The sequence below is a fragment of the Vulpes vulpes genome, chromosome X (assembly GCF_048418805.1).
Source record: "Vulpes vulpes isolate BD-2025 chromosome X, VulVul3, whole genome shotgun sequence".
Taxonomy (NCBI): domain Eukaryota; kingdom Metazoa; phylum Chordata; class Mammalia; order Carnivora; family Canidae; genus Vulpes; species Vulpes vulpes.
The window spans coordinates 78,894,014-78,912,429 of record NC_132796.1 but is presented as its reverse complement, the minus strand read 5'-3'; the positions used below and the strand labels follow the sequence as shown (position 1 = coordinate 78,912,429).

Sequence of the window (18,416 nt, the reverse complement as noted above, 5' to 3'; positions counted from 1 at the left end):
CTGACGGGAAAAAGGTGATGCTGTGATCTGATTTAATCAATATAGTAAAGAAGAAAATCACTGGATGCTTACTTGTATTCCAGGAGGACCTGGATATCCTGGATTACCCTTTGGTCCTGGCAGTGATGACATAATTATACTACCTGGTTCTCCCTGAAAGAAATCATCAGTGGAAGTTTTAAGTTACAGTTATGACACACAAAATAGTCAAGCGCACAAAAAATGATCTCAGAATTAAATCTGTCACATAAGTGTCCTAAAGATTAGGAGAGCTCAGTAATTACCATGAATAAATTTACCTTTTAAAGGGAAATGGGGAAATGGCCACAATACACTGAATTACAATCGATTTATTAAGAGACTGTGGTACCTTCCATTACTCATTCATTAAAAACCAGTTATTAAATATTACTATTTGCCAAGAACTGTGTTAGGCTCTGGATACTCAGCAGTGAAGGAGATAAACAAGGCCTCTGTCCTCATTGTGCTAACAATGTATTGGGTTTGAAATGCAGATTATAACATGTAAACAAGTAAGACAACAAAAGGTTCTGTTAAAAGCTATGGAGAAAAGCAACACGGTACATGATAAAGAAATAGTGGAAGACTAAAAAGAAGTGATAATTATATGACATGATAGAGGTGCTAATTATTGTTACAATGGCAATCATAATATATAAATATATCAAAGTAACATGTTAAATACCTTAAATTTATACAATGCTTTACATCAAATATATTTCAGTTAAAAAAAGAAATAGTGGAGGAATTAGTTTGGGTAGTCAAAAAAGGCAATCCATGAAGGCAACATTCAGGCTGAGATTTAAAAGATAATGAGTCAGCCAGGTAAAAATGGGTTAAGAGTAGTCGGTAGTTAGAGACACCTGGGTAGCTCAGTGGTTTAGCATCTGCCTTTAGCTCAGGGCACGATCCCAGGTCCCGGGATGGAGTCCCACATTAGGCTCCTTGCAGGGATACTGCTTCTCCCTCTGACTATGTCTCTGCCTCTCTCTCTCTGTGTTTCTCATGAATAAATAAATAAAATCTTTAAAAAAAAGAGTAGTAGGTAGTTGAAGTAACATATACAAAGGATCCAAAAAATGAAGAGTTTGGTACATTCAAATAACTTAATTCAGACCAGTGTGATCAGCAAGCCAAGGGAAAAGTGGTTTAAAGATAAGTCTGGACCAACACAATGTGGAATATCCATGCAATGGAGTATTCTTTAGCCACAGAAAGGAATGAAGTGGATGAACCTTAAACAGTAAAGAATGAAGTCGATCCATGGATGAACCTTAAAACAATATACTCAACGAAAGAAGCCAAACACAAAAGGTCACATATTGTATGATTCTACTTCTATTAAATATCAAAGTAGGCCAATCCATAGAGGTAGAAAGTAGATCCACGGCTCCAGGGGCTGGAGGAAGGAGGAGACAGGGAGTGACTACTAATGGGTATGGGTTTTCTATTTGGCGTGATGGGAAAGTTCTGGAACTAAGAGGCAGTGATGGCTCCACAACCTTGTGACTCTATCTTTATTAAATGGTTAAAATGGTCAAAAAAAAAAAAAGATAAGTCTGGAAATGTAGGCATGGACCAAAATATGCAGGTCTTACAGGCCTTGAAAGAGAATGTGGACTTTATCTTAGGTGAAGTGGGAAGCCCTTGAAAGTTTATAAACAGTGATATTAAATTAGATTTATGTTTTTAAAAGATCATTCTTGGCTACTTAATCTAGAATAAGTCAGGCTGGGAGGTGAGGAGATAGTAGTGAAGAAAAAAAGACTTATTTAGAAGAAGCTATTACAATAGTCCAGATGAGACATTATGGTTACTGTGGTGGCAGTGGATATGGAGAAAGTGGATGATTTTAAGATAATTTTATAAGCAAAACTCACAGTATTAGTGACAGAATGGAGTGAGGAGGTGTGTGAAAGGGTAGAAGATATAAATGCTAACTCTAAGTTTTTAGGGGTCTGGGTTAACTTTGAACATGTTAATCTGAATGCCTCAGAGATATCTGAGTAGAGATGTCAGGGAGGCAGTTTAATACATGCATTTAACTCAGAAGAAAAGTCTATTTTAGAGATATAAATACAGGTATTCAGTAGTTGGACAGTAAACAATACCATGAGCTATAACAATTTTGCTCAGCATAGAAGAGAAAAAAGGGTCAGAACTGTGTCCTCATACCTGCTTGTATAGGAGACTGGGTGACCAGATAGAATAAAAATCATGAAAAGGTAGTGTCACAGAAGTCAGGGAAAAAAAGCATTTCTAGAGGTATCAGATGGCCAACTATATCAAAATATAATGGGAACTGAAAGTATTAGAAAAGAAACTTGAGAAGCATCTTGATGGCTTAGTAGGTTGAGCATCTGATTTTGGCTCAGGTCATGATCTCAGGGTCCTGGGATTGAGCATCGCCCAGTCAAGTTAGGCTCTCTACTCAGCAGGGAATCTGCCTCTCCTTCTACCTCACTCCCTGCTCATTCTCTCTCTGTCTCTCTCTCTGTCTCTCTCTCTCTCTCTCTAATAAAATCTTTAAAGAAAAAAGAAACTTGAATCTTATATGCATATTTACAAACATATCAGCACATAGAAGATACTTAAAGCCATGGGCATAAAGGAGATTACTTAAGGAAGACTTGTGGGTACCTGCACAACTTCTGGAAGTATCTATTTTAAGGCAGAAGTCAGAGACATTATCTGATCAAAGTTGCAAGTTTTCCAAATATCTTATTCAAAATGTTTACTTTCCTAGCATGAGATGCTTACCTTCATACCTGGGATCCCAGGAGGTCCCTATTATTAAAAAGAAAAATATTATTTTATATATATGAGAGGGGTGAAAGCAAAACAACACACTGCTTTCTAAATGGAGTCAATTATGTAGACTACTGTAGGGTCATTCTTTTTTTTTTTTTTTTTTCTGTAGGGTCATTCTAAGTAAAAAGTATCTTAGGATACTTAGAGATGACATTTATATTAAATACAATAGAATCCTTGCTTTTACCCAGCACAGAGCCATACTATCGACTTCTTTTTTTAAAAAAATATTTTTATAGTTTACTAGTTTAAAATGTACTACTTTGCTCCACATGAATGCACTGAGCTCACTTTCTACACTTCTGCTTCTTCTGTCAATTCCTGTATTCATTATAATCCCAACTGTATAACTTACCGGAGGACCCTGTAGACCAGGAAAACCAGGACTGCCTGGAAATCCACGTTCTCCCTAGAAGGAGTTAAAAATAAGAGTTTGGAAGAACAAGAAACAAAGCATAGGTATACCAACAAACGATAACTTATTGAAAAGATTTCTGTAAAAGCCATTCTGAAACTTGCCAGGTTGCCAAAAATTCATTAGCCTTCACTTTCCAATTATTTCAATATCAACTGCCCATACCAATTCAGCCTTCTAAGATGCCTTTAACCCTAGTCATCAATCCTAATCAGAAATAAAGAAAAAAAATCTTCTATCCCAGTCATTTTCTTCTGACAAATTCATTTTGAGGCAATCACACCATAGATTCCTGGTCATCATCACATTTAATAGTTAATGATTTGTCTCAATTTCCTGCCCATGCATTATATAGATTCTTATTTTAACTGCCCTATTGCATTTTTCTTTTATTGTAAACTATTTTAAATTATTTTTATAAAGAGGAAAAGATGGTAAGAAAGAATGCCATTAATATCACCAAGAGGACAATAATAGCAATAGTTCTAGCAACTGCAGGTCATTATGTTTTTCTAGGTACCCAATTTTTCTCACTCACTATTGTAAAATACCAATATGGACATTTGGTCTAGAAAACAAAGGCTAAAATTGCTGCAGAAGAACCCCAATGCAACCTCCTAATACCTACATGCCATAGTAATCCTAGAGATATCCATGTCAGAAGCTTGAAAGAGTATGATTATTGCAGCTGTGTGTCTTTGAGTTGTTTTGTCCAGTACTCCTGTCTCCATCACTTTTTACATATGGAAAAAATAGGCCCAGAAAGAAAGGATATAGTCTTGTACATCAGGTTTAGAAGACAGAAAACAAAAGAACACATATATTCTGATTCCATTTCTAGGGCTCATTCTATTAGTTACATAGTAAGAAATATTTTTAAAAAATATTTAATCTGAAAGTATACATAATAAATCCCATTCAAAAAGTTGATGCTCACATAATTGGGGGCCTCAAATATAAACTAATCATGAGATCTGCTAAGGTGCTGCTTTACAAAAAGAAAGAAAAAGATCCCTTCCATCATATGGCATACTATACACATTGTGGATACGTTGGTCTTCAAATTTAAAACTTTGGCTAGTGGTCTTTTTGTTGCTTAAGGCATGCTGGCAAATAAATAAACAAATAACCAGAATAGGCACAAGAATGTTGCCCACATTAAAACGCAATGTTCCAGGCAAACTACTCCACATTGGTCCTATCACTAGAAGTCTGCCCCAGCTGAAATGAAGAACTCAAGTAAGCCTCACAAATCGAAGGTAAAAAACTTGTTGTTGGCAAGGGTCACACTGACCTGGAGAAATAATGGAGGTTAAAATAATTTTATTGTCATAAAGAATATAGTACAATAATTAACACGAAATATATAGCCTTCATAATACAAAATAGTTTGTTCAAGTTATTTTAAATATATATACTAATATAAAATCTGATACATGCCATTAGTTAGATGGATTGTAGATATTTCATGAACAGTTTCACAGAATATCATGTGTTGAATGGAAAACACCAAAAGGATATACAGAAAATAATAACATATTGCATTAATAGATAGGAAAAGGAGAAAAGTGAAGGAATAAGAACAGAGGCTAGGATAAACAGTCAAAAAAGTAAATTTTCCTCATCTTTTTTTCCTTGCTATCACTTTATAATAAATGCAAAGGGTTGATGAAAGACAAGAAAACTGGGCCGGGAAAAAATTTTTCATGTGTAAAGTTTTATTTTTTTAAAAATGTTAAATTAATCATTTTTGCTGATGGAGAAAAGTTTCCATTTTCATACTAACAGTATACAGTAAAAATTAATGTCCTGTATTATAAGTAGATTTTTAAGATTTTTCTTAAGAAGCTATTAGGCAAGGTAAAAAAATTTCAAAAACATAACTTTTTGAAAACTTACATTGAACCTAGTTTTAGAAAGGGCAAAGCTAATGAATGACATTCATAAGTATTACTCTTAACAACTGATGTAATATTTGAAACATATACATCCTAATTCCTTTTAACTTTCATCCTACTTTACACTAAAATCAAAATAGGATTTAATAAATAACCTTCAATCCAACGCATATCCCAGCTGATTACACGTTTAAAGAATCATTGATCTTTTAAATATATTGAAAGTGTTAACTCAGAACATATTCTATGTGTCTCTTAGACACGAAGCTACTATATCTCTAACGTTCTTCATATTGATTTGTTTAAATTTTAAAATCTATTATTATCAAGCATATTGCCTAAGATTAAGTTGAAAAAAATCTCACCTTGGTTCCATTGCATCCAGGGATACCTTGAGGTCCTGGGGCCCCATCATGGCCTGGCATTCCCTTTGAAAAAGGATATAACACATGTATAATATTTCTTTGATTACTTTTTAAGGAATTTTCAATTAAAGCCAAATTCTACTTACAGGAAGACCCGGTGTCCCTGGAAATCCAGGAAGTCCAGGAGGACCCTATAATGAGAAATAAACTCCTTGAATCAAACAATAATCAGTGAGAATAAAATTATATCCTACGTAAGAGAATTATGAAAATTACATTTAGAATATCACTGGACAAATGTGTCTCATTGATTATTACCAAGCATTCTCTCTATAGAAAAAAACCTCCCACAACACGTGTTTAAATCTCTTTTATAGGAAACTATAGAAGAAACTCCTATTGGAGGGAGCACTATCTTCATTGCACTTAGCAGAAGCAGGAAAATTAGTGGAAGTGGCCTTTCCTAAAAGATAAAGTGGTTCTCCCAGGTCTGTAATGAATACTGAATTTAGCAGGGGATGGGTAAGTGGCAAATATATCTGCTCCTGAGAACATAAATGTGATCACTCCAAAAATTCTTCAATCAAATTTTCCTGTCAGAATTGGCAAAATACAAGTTTGACAATATTCTCTATAGGTGAGGCTCTAGGAAAAATGTACTCTTGTACACAGCTAATGAGATTCAAACACCATAGACAGAAATTTGAAATATCTAGCAAAATTACATATTTTTACCCTTTGAAGCAACTCGTTTCTAAGAACCTATTCCAAAGGTACACTAGAAATTATGAAACAAAATCTGAATTTCAAGGTTATTGACTGCAGCATTGTTATAACTAAAGACCATATAACCACAATTACAGCTAAACACTAGAAACAATAGGGACATGTCTAAATAAATTATGGTACATCCACATAATGTAAACCTATACAGCCCTTTAAAAGAATGAGAAAAATATCTGTGTACTAAAATATGTAGTAATCTGTAGGACATAAAGTTAAGTAAAAGGAACAAAATGTAAGCAGTGAATATATTATATTACACTTTTATAAGAAGAGGAGTGATACAAAACAAAAATAGGGGGATAGCAAGAATGGATGGGAAGCATCTCTGACCATACTGCTGTTAGAGAACAATGTAAATATTTTAAATAATTAAAAATTAAGAAGAGGTAAAAAAAGATAATAATGGCATTTAAGAATTTTATTATTACTATTAATATTGAAATTGTTGTTTTGTTCACTTGCAAATTGCTATTTTGAAGCTATCACGGGTAAACTGTAGGATAAAGAACATGACAAATTATATTAATGTCATTAAGAATCAAGATTTTCAGTGTAGGGAGGGATAGGAGGCAGGGAAGAGAGAGAGTAAACATACAACCCTCTTTTGATTTTAAATTTCAATTGGAAGTAATATAAACTCATGATATTTTTTCCCTTAAAAAAATCTGTATTTTCTAATTCTGTCAACTGAAAGACATCAAAACAATTGACTACCAGTAGCTATGAAAACCCCTAACATTAGACTATGGTACTTAAATCACAAAAAAAAAGAACCTAGAATCAGATATATGGCCAATTTCAGATCTGGAGAGGGAATGTACAAGACAAGCCTGATGAGTCTTTTGTGAGAAAGCAAGTTTTCAAAGATCGATATAGTTTTGTCAAAAGAACACAGGATGGGGGCCAATTTACAAGGGCTCCCATAAGCCAATAACAGGTTAATTTTGGCTTCAAAAAGAATAATGAGTACAACTGATTGCATCACATAAATTCTATGTGTTTATAATGATAACAAATTCTAAAAATCTTCCTATCATTCAAAGTTGCTGGTGTACTAACTCATTACCCTATTAGAATTCCAGCTAATAAATCAGAATTCTACCTGATAAATGAAGGATTTATAAAATTTTAAAAATCACCATTCTGCAACTCTGAACAAAAAATGGACCTAGGCAATGATCATCAATGAATATTAAGCCATTAGGTGAAAGTTCATGGGGAAATTCTGATGGCAAAATTAAGATCATATACCTGAGACCAATGATAAAGCCCAAAATAAAAAAAAAAGTGGGGTAACAGATATTTGTGCCATAAGATGTAATTCAATAGTAAGTACATAGCACTATGTATATTCTTTTTAATTTTAATTTTTTGCAGTATAATTTATATACAGTATAATGCACAAATCTTAAGTATAGAGCTCTTCCTACATCCCCAGAAAGTTCTCTAGTGCCTCTTGTAAGGCAACCTCCAGTCTGTAGGAAATATGGAGGACAGAGGAACAATTTAAATGACATTATGAAGAAACAGTCAGATACAGAATGTAGAATGCAGTACAATACAAATGACCCAGTTTCTCCTATAGCATAATAGAAGAGGCTTGAGAAACACAGCAACCAAATGTAAATAATATGTGGAATTTGCTTGGATTCTGGTTTGAACAAACCAATTGTAAAAAGACACCATTGTGGAAATCTGAATAAGGACTGTTTTAAGGTATATCTGAAAGATTGCTAATTTTTTGAGGTGTTATAATGGTAGAGTGGCTATCAGTTAGAGAGACATATTGAAGTATTCATTGGTGAAATGAATGATATGAAGGATTTACCTAAAAATATTCCCCCCAAATAGTGGTGGGGTATAGATGAAACAAACTTGTCAAAATGTTGCTAACTTTGAAGCTGAATGATGTATACATGGGGTTTCATTGTACTATATTCTCTGTAAATTTAGGAATGTTTAAAATCTTCCATAATAATAAGTCTTTTAAAATTTGCATGTCAAGAGTTTCCTCTGGGCTGAGACATAAAGATGCTGGAACTATCAGGCTACCTATTCCTAGGTACTTCTGAAGTTCTAGTTGAGGCATTCCCAGACACTTGCAAATAGGAATTGAGAGAATGGACATTTTTTTTAGTCTCAGCAGTCTTTGCAACCTAGTTAATGGTAGTTATAGCTATTATGAGATACATTATGATTCTTATGAAAGCTTTAACAATATATTGATATCCATTTATTACAAAATAACATAAAGACATGTGCTAATAAAACCAAGGGTTTTGAGTTTCTTTCCTGCATCTCCAGGTCCCTACAAATACCAGGTGTGAGTAGTACATGTAAGCTACATGTTGTTAAGAAGTATATAGCAAACAGAGTGTTTTTAATGTTTATGAAAAATTTTTACATCTACTAAATTTCTGGAGATCAAGGGATTACAATGTTTAATTCTGTCACACAAATAAACATGATTTGTCATCACTTGTATATTTTATACTTGTATTAAGGAGTCTCATCAATCTATGAACACAGAATTTTAGAGCTAAAAGGCACCCGGGAGACTGTATTGCTTGACTCTCTAATATAACAAATGAAGAAACTGAGGCTCAGAAAAGTTAAATATGATTTTTCAAAAGCCAGGATTATTTTTTTTTAATTTTTTTAAATTTTTATTTATGATAGTCACAGAGAGAGAGAGAGAGAGAGAGAGGCAAAGACACAGACAGAGGGAGAAGCAGGCTCCATGCACCGGGAGCCTGATGTGGGATTCGATCCCGGGTCTCCAGGATCGCGCCCTGGGCCAAAGGCAGGCGCCAAACCGCTGCGCCACCCAGGGATCCCCAAGCCAGGATTATTTTTAAACTCTAGTTCCCTCCCAATTATAAAACACATTGAAAGATATAGATCAACCTAAAAGCTTTTCAGAAAAATTACACTAAATGTGCACTTCCATTTTGAGACAAATCCTGGTTTTCAGAACATTAAAATGAAAATATTATACACCTTAGAAATGAGAAGATGTTGTATACTTCCAAAGTAGCTACATTTTACTATAGTGGTTTAAATTAGTGCTTCCCAAACTGGCTCTCTTCAAAATACACAAAGAAAATTATAATATTTGTATGTGGTATACTGGGAAGGGTATATAATGTGAGGTAATTGGCCCTCTGAACCCAGAGGACTGAGATGGTCACATGGTTGGGAAGTTCTGATTGAAAATAATTTGTATGATACCTATTTGTAATAGACTAACAAATTGTTAGAATTTAGCACTTTTGGACTTCTTATCTATAAACTAATTTAGTTTAAAACCTTCTTAAATTAGTTTAAATAGATATCTGGATATATAAAGATAACTACCAAAGTACTAAAGAAAGGCTAATTGTAGACATATATCTACTCTTACACTTAACTTTTTAAAGATTGTATTTTTCTTTTTGTATTTTAATATGAGTCCTTTTCAGTTATCTCATAATACTTCATTTGCTTTTTCTCTGTTTTGACCAACAAAAAACATTTGATATACAGCAAATATCACTTACTCTGATCCCTTTTGGTCCTGGTGGCCCTGGAATTCCATCATCACCCTGAAAAATAAAACACATTTAGCTCTTGTTCCTCCAAAAATCACCTTCAAATAACTAATTTTATTTTACATTTGTTTTTATTTAAGTTCGATTTGCCCAACATATAGTTTAACACCCAGTGTTCATCCCATCAAGTGCCCTCCTCAGTGCCCATCACCCAGTTACCCCATCCCCCCGCACACCTCCTCACTAATTTTACATTATAACAATAAGAGACTTAAATTTTTGTGAATCTCTGTGAGAGTGAGAAACTTCCAAACCCAAGGCAGAAGTATTTGTCATTGAGACTGAAAGCACTAAGGAAAGATATATGATAAAAAATAAGAAAGGTCTTTATTTACTGAGAAGAAAACTGCTAACATGCAGCAAAAACTTTGTACCTGAAAAGTGAACTATGAAAATCATACAAAACAAAGATGAAATAGTGGTACTGATACTCTTCAAGTCATTTATAGATAAGCCAAATATAAGCTGAAATTCTGGGCAGTTTCTATATTGTGTCAATCTGCTTGCCACGCTGGTAATAAATAGCATCATTTCTGAGCCCAAATATGTGCTGCTCTTGATTCTGCTGTTTTAAACCTTTGCTTTGCTTTATAAGGCACTCTCTACTGGCAGAGCTCAGGAAAGAAAAGAAAGAACCACAGACTTTCCTTTCTAAGTTTCTTCTGTAGACTCAATGCAAAAGAGGCTGCCCACATGTGTGTTAATCTATGTGCCATGTCTAAGTTACAGTCACATTGTTGAGAATTTTTTAAGTTTTGCCTCACTGTTTTTATAAACTAGTTTTTAAAAAATGGAGTAAAGAAAACCTAATTCTGCTCCAAAAGATGGGAATTTCAGTGGACCATACAGCTAGTAGACTACCACCTGAGGCTTTATTTGTTTTAAGATTTTATTTATTTATCCATGAGAGACACACAGAAAGAGGCAGAGACACAGGCAGACGAAGAAGCAGACTTCTCACGGGGAGCCCCATGTGGGACTCAATCCCAGGACTGGGATCACGCCCTGAGCCAAAGATAGATGCTCAACCACTGAGCCACCCAGGCATCCCAACCACCTGAGGCTTTAGATAGGTTTTATTAAACTGGGACATCTTGCTTTATACAGGTGATTTCTAAATTGCACAATTCATAGCCCTAGAAGTTCCACTGGACTTTCCTTGAAACCTATGTCACAGCCCTCCTTCCATCAATGCAGCTCTATTTTTATGTTTTATGTGGGGCTTCCATGAAAATTTTCATTTGGTACAAGGGTTACCTGATATATTAGTTTTTATGCTGCTGTTATAAATTACTACAAATTTAGTGGCTTAAAACAACACAATCTTACAGTTCTGGAAGTCAGAAGTATGACAGTGGTCTCAGCTGAAGAACCCTGCTGTTTTTTGGAGGTTCTAGGAGGAGAATCCATTTCCTTTTTTCCAGCTTCTAAAGCAGCCAGCATTCCTCATCTCATGGCCTTCAACCTTCAAAGCTAGCAATAGTTGAAGAAATCTAACATCGCATCACTCTGATACTGACTCTTCTGCCTCCCTCTTCCACACTTAAAAGACTCTTGTGATTACATCAGGTCCACCCAGATAATTCAGAATAATCTCCTTACTTTAAGACCAGCTGATTAGCAAATTTAATTCATCTTAATTTTGCTTGTCTCTATAATCTAACATATTCACAAGTCCTGAGGATTACATCATAGACATCATTGGGGGTGGGCCTACTACACCTTACTTTTTAAAAAAAGTTTAATAATCTACTCTTTCCACACAGATGCACTAGAAAACATAATGGAAGAAAATATGTAATTTACAGCAGCAAAAAAGGTAAAATATTTAGGAATAAACTTAATAAGAAATGTACAAGATTCATAAGAAAAGTTAACATTTCTGAAGTTCAAAAAGGAAGAACAACAAATGGAAAGGCATTTCATGTTCTTGGATAATAGGAGTCAACATAAAAAATAGGGCAGCCCGGGTGGCTCAGCGGTTTAGCACCGCCTTTAGCCCAGGGCATAATTTTGGAGAAGCTGGATCAAATCCCATGTCGGGCTCCCTGTGTGGAGCCTGCTTCTCCCTCTGCCTGTGTCTCTGCCTCTCTGCCTCTCTCTCTCTCCCCTCCCCTCTCTCCCTCTGTGTGTGTGTGTCTCATGAATAAATAAATAAAATATTTTTTAAAAAAGAAGTCAACATAAAAAATAGTCAATTCTCAACAAATTTAGTTAAAATTTGACATAATAAAAATAGAAATAACATGAGTTACTTTTTTAACTAAATAACGTGACTTAAAATTTGTATGGAAAAATAAACAAGCAAGAACATTGAGGAAAATTCTGGAAAAAAAAGAACAGTAAGGGGACACTAGCTCTGTCAGATAAAAAAAATACAGAATACATCATTGAAAGAGTATGGAAGGTCTAAAAACAAGTCCATATAGTCACGTGAATTTGGTTTATACTGGAAGTAGCACTGCAAATCAATGGGTAAATTTACATTGGGATACATTTGTGAGGACATCTGGGAAAAAATTAAGGTGGAACTTATATAACAAACTACACAGCAGGATGAATTAGAAATAGATAAAATATTTACATAAAGAAATGAAACTATTAAAATACTAGAAGAAAAAAATATGACAATTACTTTATAATCTTATAGTGGCATTTGCTACTCAAAATTCAAATGCTATAAAGGACCTCTTGAAAAACACACAGACACACAAATATACAAACACACACACATACACACATCCACATATTCAGCAAGGACACTACAAGTAGGGGAAATAATTGCAACTCACAACACAAAGAGTAATCACCCTAATATATAAATAGCTCATTAACATATAAAACCACCTATAATACTATAGAAAAATGGGCAAATTGAATGTCATATATGACAGCTCATAGAAAACACAACTGATTCTTGGGCCTGTGAAAAGATCCTTAATCTCACTCTTGAGAAATGCAAACTAAAGGCATTGAGAGACCATTTTTCATGTATTAGCTTGACAAAAAGCCAAGTTTCATAATAGGGCTGGTAAAGCTATAGGGAAATTGATCTTCTTGTATATTGCTGAACCAAGGATAAATTATACAACTTCTTAGGGGGCAATTTGGCAATATCCATAAAAATATATAAATACATGTACCCTCTGAGCTAGTAATATCACTTTTAGTAACTTTACAGAGATAATTTCTTATTGAGGAAAGGAAGTCTATTAAAATTGTACATCTTTAGTGGGAAATATCAGAAAGAAGACAGAACATGAAAGACTCCTAACTCTGGGAAAAGAACTAGGGGTGGTGGAAGGGGAGGTGGGCACTTGACGGGATGAGCACTGGGTGTTATTCTGTATGTTGGCAAATTGAACACCAATAAAAAATAAATTTATAAAAAAAGAAAAAAAATTGTACATCTTTGCAGCATTGTTTGTAGAAGAAAAAAATTGAAAATTATCTAAATGATCCTCAACAGGGGACTGGCTTTAAACATTGTGATTTATATGCACAATGGGATACAATGCAGTTATAAAAGATAATGAAGAAGTTCTGTGTATACTGATATGAGATATCTACAATGTGTATTAAGTGAAAAACAAAGGTTAAACATGTTGAATATGCTACCACTTTATAAACAAAGGGAGGCAAAAGTGTGTCTGTGTGTATATAAGCATGTATGTGCAAGTGTATATTTGTATCTGTGTGCATATACAAAAATCATTGAACATATTCACAAGGAAGTATTAGAAATTGGTACCTATCAGGGATATGCAGAACTCAGTGGCTAACAGATACAGGTAGAAAGGAAATATATCTCACTATACATCTTCTTATGTTAATTTTTTTTCAATAAAGTGAATATATTATCTATCAAAAATTAAATTTTATTTTTAAGAATAAATAAATCTTTTGGAAAATTTTATATATACATTCCTATTATGTACTTGTTTTATATAGCTTTACTTTCTTTTTTTTAATATGTATTTATTTATTCATGAGAGACACACAGAGAGAGAGGGAGAGACACAGGCAGAGGGAGAAGCAGGCTCTGCACAGGGAGCCTGATGCAGGATTCGATCCCGGATCCCAGGATCATGACCTGAGCCAAAGGCAGACGCCCAACCGCTGAGCCACCCAGGTGTCCTAGCTTTACTTTCGTATATAAGAATATACAAATTAAAGAACAATCCTACAAAATTTTTGACTGAGCATATATATTAAAATATATATGCATGTATTAGAATACCCAATCACATAAAAAGTATAAATTCAGCTATTCTGGAAAGCATGAAGTCATACTTGAGATAGAAGCACAAAGTGCTTCAAATTTAGAATCCCAAAAGTTTAGAAAGCAATGTAGCCTTCTCATTATACAGAGATTGAAATGGAATCACAGCAAAAGATGGGACTACTTTCTAAATTTAAAATTCATACCATCACACTTTTAAAAACTAGTGCACAATAATTTTTGTACAATAGTCTAGTACAATAGTCCTAGTTAATGCTAAATTATTTCAAAGGGATTCATATGTATTTAACTTTTTAAAAATCTGCCACAAATCTGGGATATCTGGGTGGCTCAGCAGTTGAGCATCTGCCTTCGGCTCAGGGCATGATCCTGGAGTTCTGGTATCGAGTCCCACATTGGGCTCCTTGCATGGAGCCCACTTCTCCCTATGCCTATGTCTGCCTCTCTCTTTCTGTGTCTCTCATGAATAAATAAAATCTTAAAACAAATAATCTGTCACAAATCTTTATTAAAAGTGCCACCCCTCAGCAAGCATGGTGCACAAGAAAGTTGGTCCCAATCCTGGGTAAACTCAGGTGCAAGAAATGTAACTTTACTTTCCTATGGTTCAGCTTAATTTCTGTTTCAAAATACCTACTTCACTAACATGACTGAAATTTAATTTCAGTCAACAGGAGTCCCCATCTCATTTTCATAAGACTGTGTCTAAATTATGGAGAGCTTAAGAATTCCAAGCTGTTGAGGTGTGGGATAGTCCCGTCCACACTAGAATTAACTGAGATGTCCCGCACCAGTAGTTTACATGGATTACTGCTGACTTAGTGCTCAATTCCATCACACACAAAGAGTCACAAATATTGACTCTTTCAGATCTCTCTGCTACTCTCTGCCACTCCTGGGTGCACAAGAAACATTCTGCTATTTTACACCTCATTAGACATAAGAAATTCTGTTAAATGTCCCATCTACTTAACTTCTATGCAGTCATTTAGAGTCTTGCTTTCTCCTTAGCATACAAGTTCTGCTCAGGAAATTTAGCACAGGTCCCTTCTGCCCCTGAATCTAACAAAACTACAATGATGTACTGTCACCTCCTCAGAGATCATGCCCAAGCACACCCCCCACAATCTATGCTCTGATATAGTTAAGTGTTTAAAAGTACTTATGTATTTAAATTAATTTCCTCCTTTATTGGAAAAACTACCTGATGAGTATCCATTTGATCTCCTCAATAATCTAATGGCATAATGTACCACTATTACATGAAATAAAATTAGGAAAAAAAAGGTTTTAAACTACTTTTTTCTTTCTAGGCAAATGAACAGAACTGGCCCTTTCATTATCAGCTCATCAGTCTACCTAATACAGATGGCAAAGGGCAACCAACCAAAATAAATACTTTTAGAAAACCAAGAAAGTTCTCTGAATCTTCACATTCACTATTATCTACTCCCATTCCCTATCTTAACATACACCTAAGATGTTGTTCTTGCTTATAGTCTAGGAGAGACTGTGTGCACTGCAGTCAATGGGGAAAAGTCTTCCCAACTGATAGGACCACAGCACCTTTGGATCTATGAACCTGGGTATAGGAAAGAAAGGCTGTATGGATCTATCGTCTCATCTTTCTCTCCCAGAGAACAGCCTACGTGACTTCTACCTCACCCAATTCACTGATAGACCTGTCCCTGCAAATTGCCACCACTCTGAATTTGACAAACTGCTCAATATGTCACCCACCATCCAATCCCATAGATAAATACCTGACTGCTATACCACCGAATACAACAAATGGACATTTCTCTAAACACAGAACTTTTTAGTACTTCAGATACCTCAACTTTATTACACAGGGCCTGATGTGTTCCCACAGTTGGACTCTGACACTACAGAAAGAAAATGCCTCCTCACAGGTCAAATTGCTCCTGTCTGAGATGGGATCAAGAGAAGCATCTGGCAAAAGGGAAATAGGATCTGCCACTGGGCCTATTTTGACCTCAATAGTGCTGGCCTCCTACCTCCAATACCAGTGCACACCTTACACAAACTTTCCAATTCTACTCAAGTACTCTACCCACCAGAAGGGACTCCTGGCTTGTTGACCCCATGGTAATCACTAGCTTTTATACTACCAGCACTGTGTGTGTGTGTGTGTCTCCCTAGGGTTATTATTTATTTTCTATAAGCCAGGCCTTCAACATTCTTACCAATGTAACATATACATATGGGGCATTGATAAGAGACTGTCAAATATTCAAGATAGCCCTTCCTATTGAGCACATCAAGCTAAACAGAGTAAGAATTCCAAAACCAGGTACTCTAGTTACTGAGGCAAACTGTCATGTGGTATTACTGATTCTACTCATGTGCATGCTCCAGCCAACTTTTCTCACTCAGGGTCATCCAATTCCAAAAAGTTGTTTGCAATATGTCTTTGACTTTTACTTAACTCATTAATGACACTACTTCAGTTTTGGAAGCAGAAGAGACTAGCCTCAAATTCCTTGGCCCAAATACTGTTGGATAACAGCATAGCCCTTACCTTCCTGCTGGCCAACCAAGGCAAGGTCCTCACTGGTACTGTTCCATAGGGAAAATGGAACAGTGGGGAAGTTGGTGCTTTTTCTGGTTAAACATTTTGCTTATTATACTGCCACAGTAAAGGGCTTGACCATTCTTTCATTTTGGCTTGTTCTCTTAATCAGCTACTCTGACACCTGGCAGTTTAGCTCTCTCCAGCTCAGCTAAGCTCCTCACAAAGCTTAATTTTTGTTAAGTATCCCAATAACCATATCCAACTAACAGCATCTTCCAAAAACATCTGAATATGGCAGCAATATTCAGGGTTTTCTTTAACCAACAATAAAATACAGACTCTTAGCTATTCTATTGTTTTTTCTATATTAATTTCTGGCTATAACTCAGTAACCTCTTAGTTGATTTGACACCTAGTCCCACAGTTAGCATGGCCTAATGCTTCTAGTATTACTGGCTGACAACCTGGAACATACCTTTTGTCCCCGAGGCCCTGGAGGCCCTTCTGGACCTGGAAATCCAGGCAAACCTGGATGGCCTTCCAAACCCGGAAATCCTCTCTCCCCCTGCAATTGAACAAGAGTTAATGTCATTTTTGATGAAGTTACTTGTGAATTTTCAAGCACGGACATGATTGAGATTCAAAAAGACCAAAAGCCTATCTAACGAGCATTAATTAAATGATACTAAATTCATAGTATCCGCTAACATGAGAAAACCTACATGATCTAAGTGGGAAAACTGCAAACCATTCTGAATTTATACCATATACAGTAATATAGTTTCTTGCTTTCTTGTAAAAGTAAAAGGCATATCAGAGATAGAATGAGGTTTTAAACATATTGAAATCAAGAGTTTAACAAGGAAGATGGCAATAAGTCCAGGAAACCAGGTCTGTAGGGGTTACATTAAGTAAGTTTGGTGCAGGGATGAAGTGTAAAAGAAAACCATCTGAGAAGTTTTCAGATTTGTTGCAGAATAGGAAGTTGCGGGATTATCCAGAATGGAAATTCATTAGCTGACTGCAGATAAATTAGTCAGAAAAGGTCTCTAGAACATCAAAAAATTTTATATTTCTTCTGATTGTAAAAATACTACAAAAAGGAATACATGGTTATTGTAGAAGAACAAAAAACATACAAAGAAAAAACTACCAGTAATTCTTCTATTCATAATTACTAATTGAACTATAATGTCACTCAAGTCCTAGTTCTGACCACAGCACTTATCAACACTAGCACAGGAGGACTGCCAACCTACCAGTAAGGTTTCACCAAATTTTATCAGCATCTATGCAATAAGGTTGCCTGATGTGCACATCTGCACAGACAGATATATGGGAGTAGTAGACCTGCCATCTATACTAATATATCATTATATAACATGTTAGGCTTAGTTAACTTGCATATAGCCAATTACAGAAAGGTCAATTATAGAAATTATAGCCATTATATAACATGTTAGGCTTAGTTAACTTGCATATAGCCAATTATAGAAAGCCAATTATAGAATTATATTATATATAACTTGCATATAGCCAATTATAGAAGTGTGAACCCCAACACCCCTAGGAGATACAATCACAGAAAGCAAATTCACCACTATTAAGTTTAAGAACCCTGAGGGCTCACAGCTCCATGGCATGTGCTCCCAACTGCAGGGTTGTAAGAAATTCTTCGATTTTTCTAAGGCTTGAGGGCTGAGTCTCTGGCCAGAGGTTCTGGACCTCATTGTAGGAATGCTTGCGTTCAC

The 18,416-nt window shown here is 35.2% G+C and overlaps 1 protein-coding gene across 1 annotated transcript in view; it reads right to left on the bottom strand.

Annotated features, from left to right (window-relative positions):
* Nucleotides 1-18,416, bottom strand: part of COL4A5 (collagen type IV alpha 5 chain) — a 270,709-nt gene that overhangs the window by 119,381 nt on the left and 132,912 nt on the right. Inside the window, exons 3-9 of the mRNA XM_026014911.2 lie at nucleotides 17,141-17,230; nucleotides 9,836-9,880; nucleotides 5,657-5,701; nucleotides 5,511-5,573; nucleotides 3,188-3,241; nucleotides 2,782-2,808; nucleotides 73-153 (exon numbers count right to left, since the gene is read on the bottom strand). Of these exons, the coding sequence (XP_025870696.1) occupies nucleotides 73-153; nucleotides 2,782-2,808; nucleotides 3,188-3,241; nucleotides 5,511-5,573; nucleotides 5,657-5,701; nucleotides 9,836-9,880; nucleotides 17,141-17,230 (405 nt within the window). The remainder of the gene's footprint in view (nucleotides 1-72; nucleotides 154-2,781; nucleotides 2,809-3,187; nucleotides 3,242-5,510; nucleotides 5,574-5,656; nucleotides 5,702-9,835; nucleotides 9,881-17,140; nucleotides 17,231-18,416) is intronic.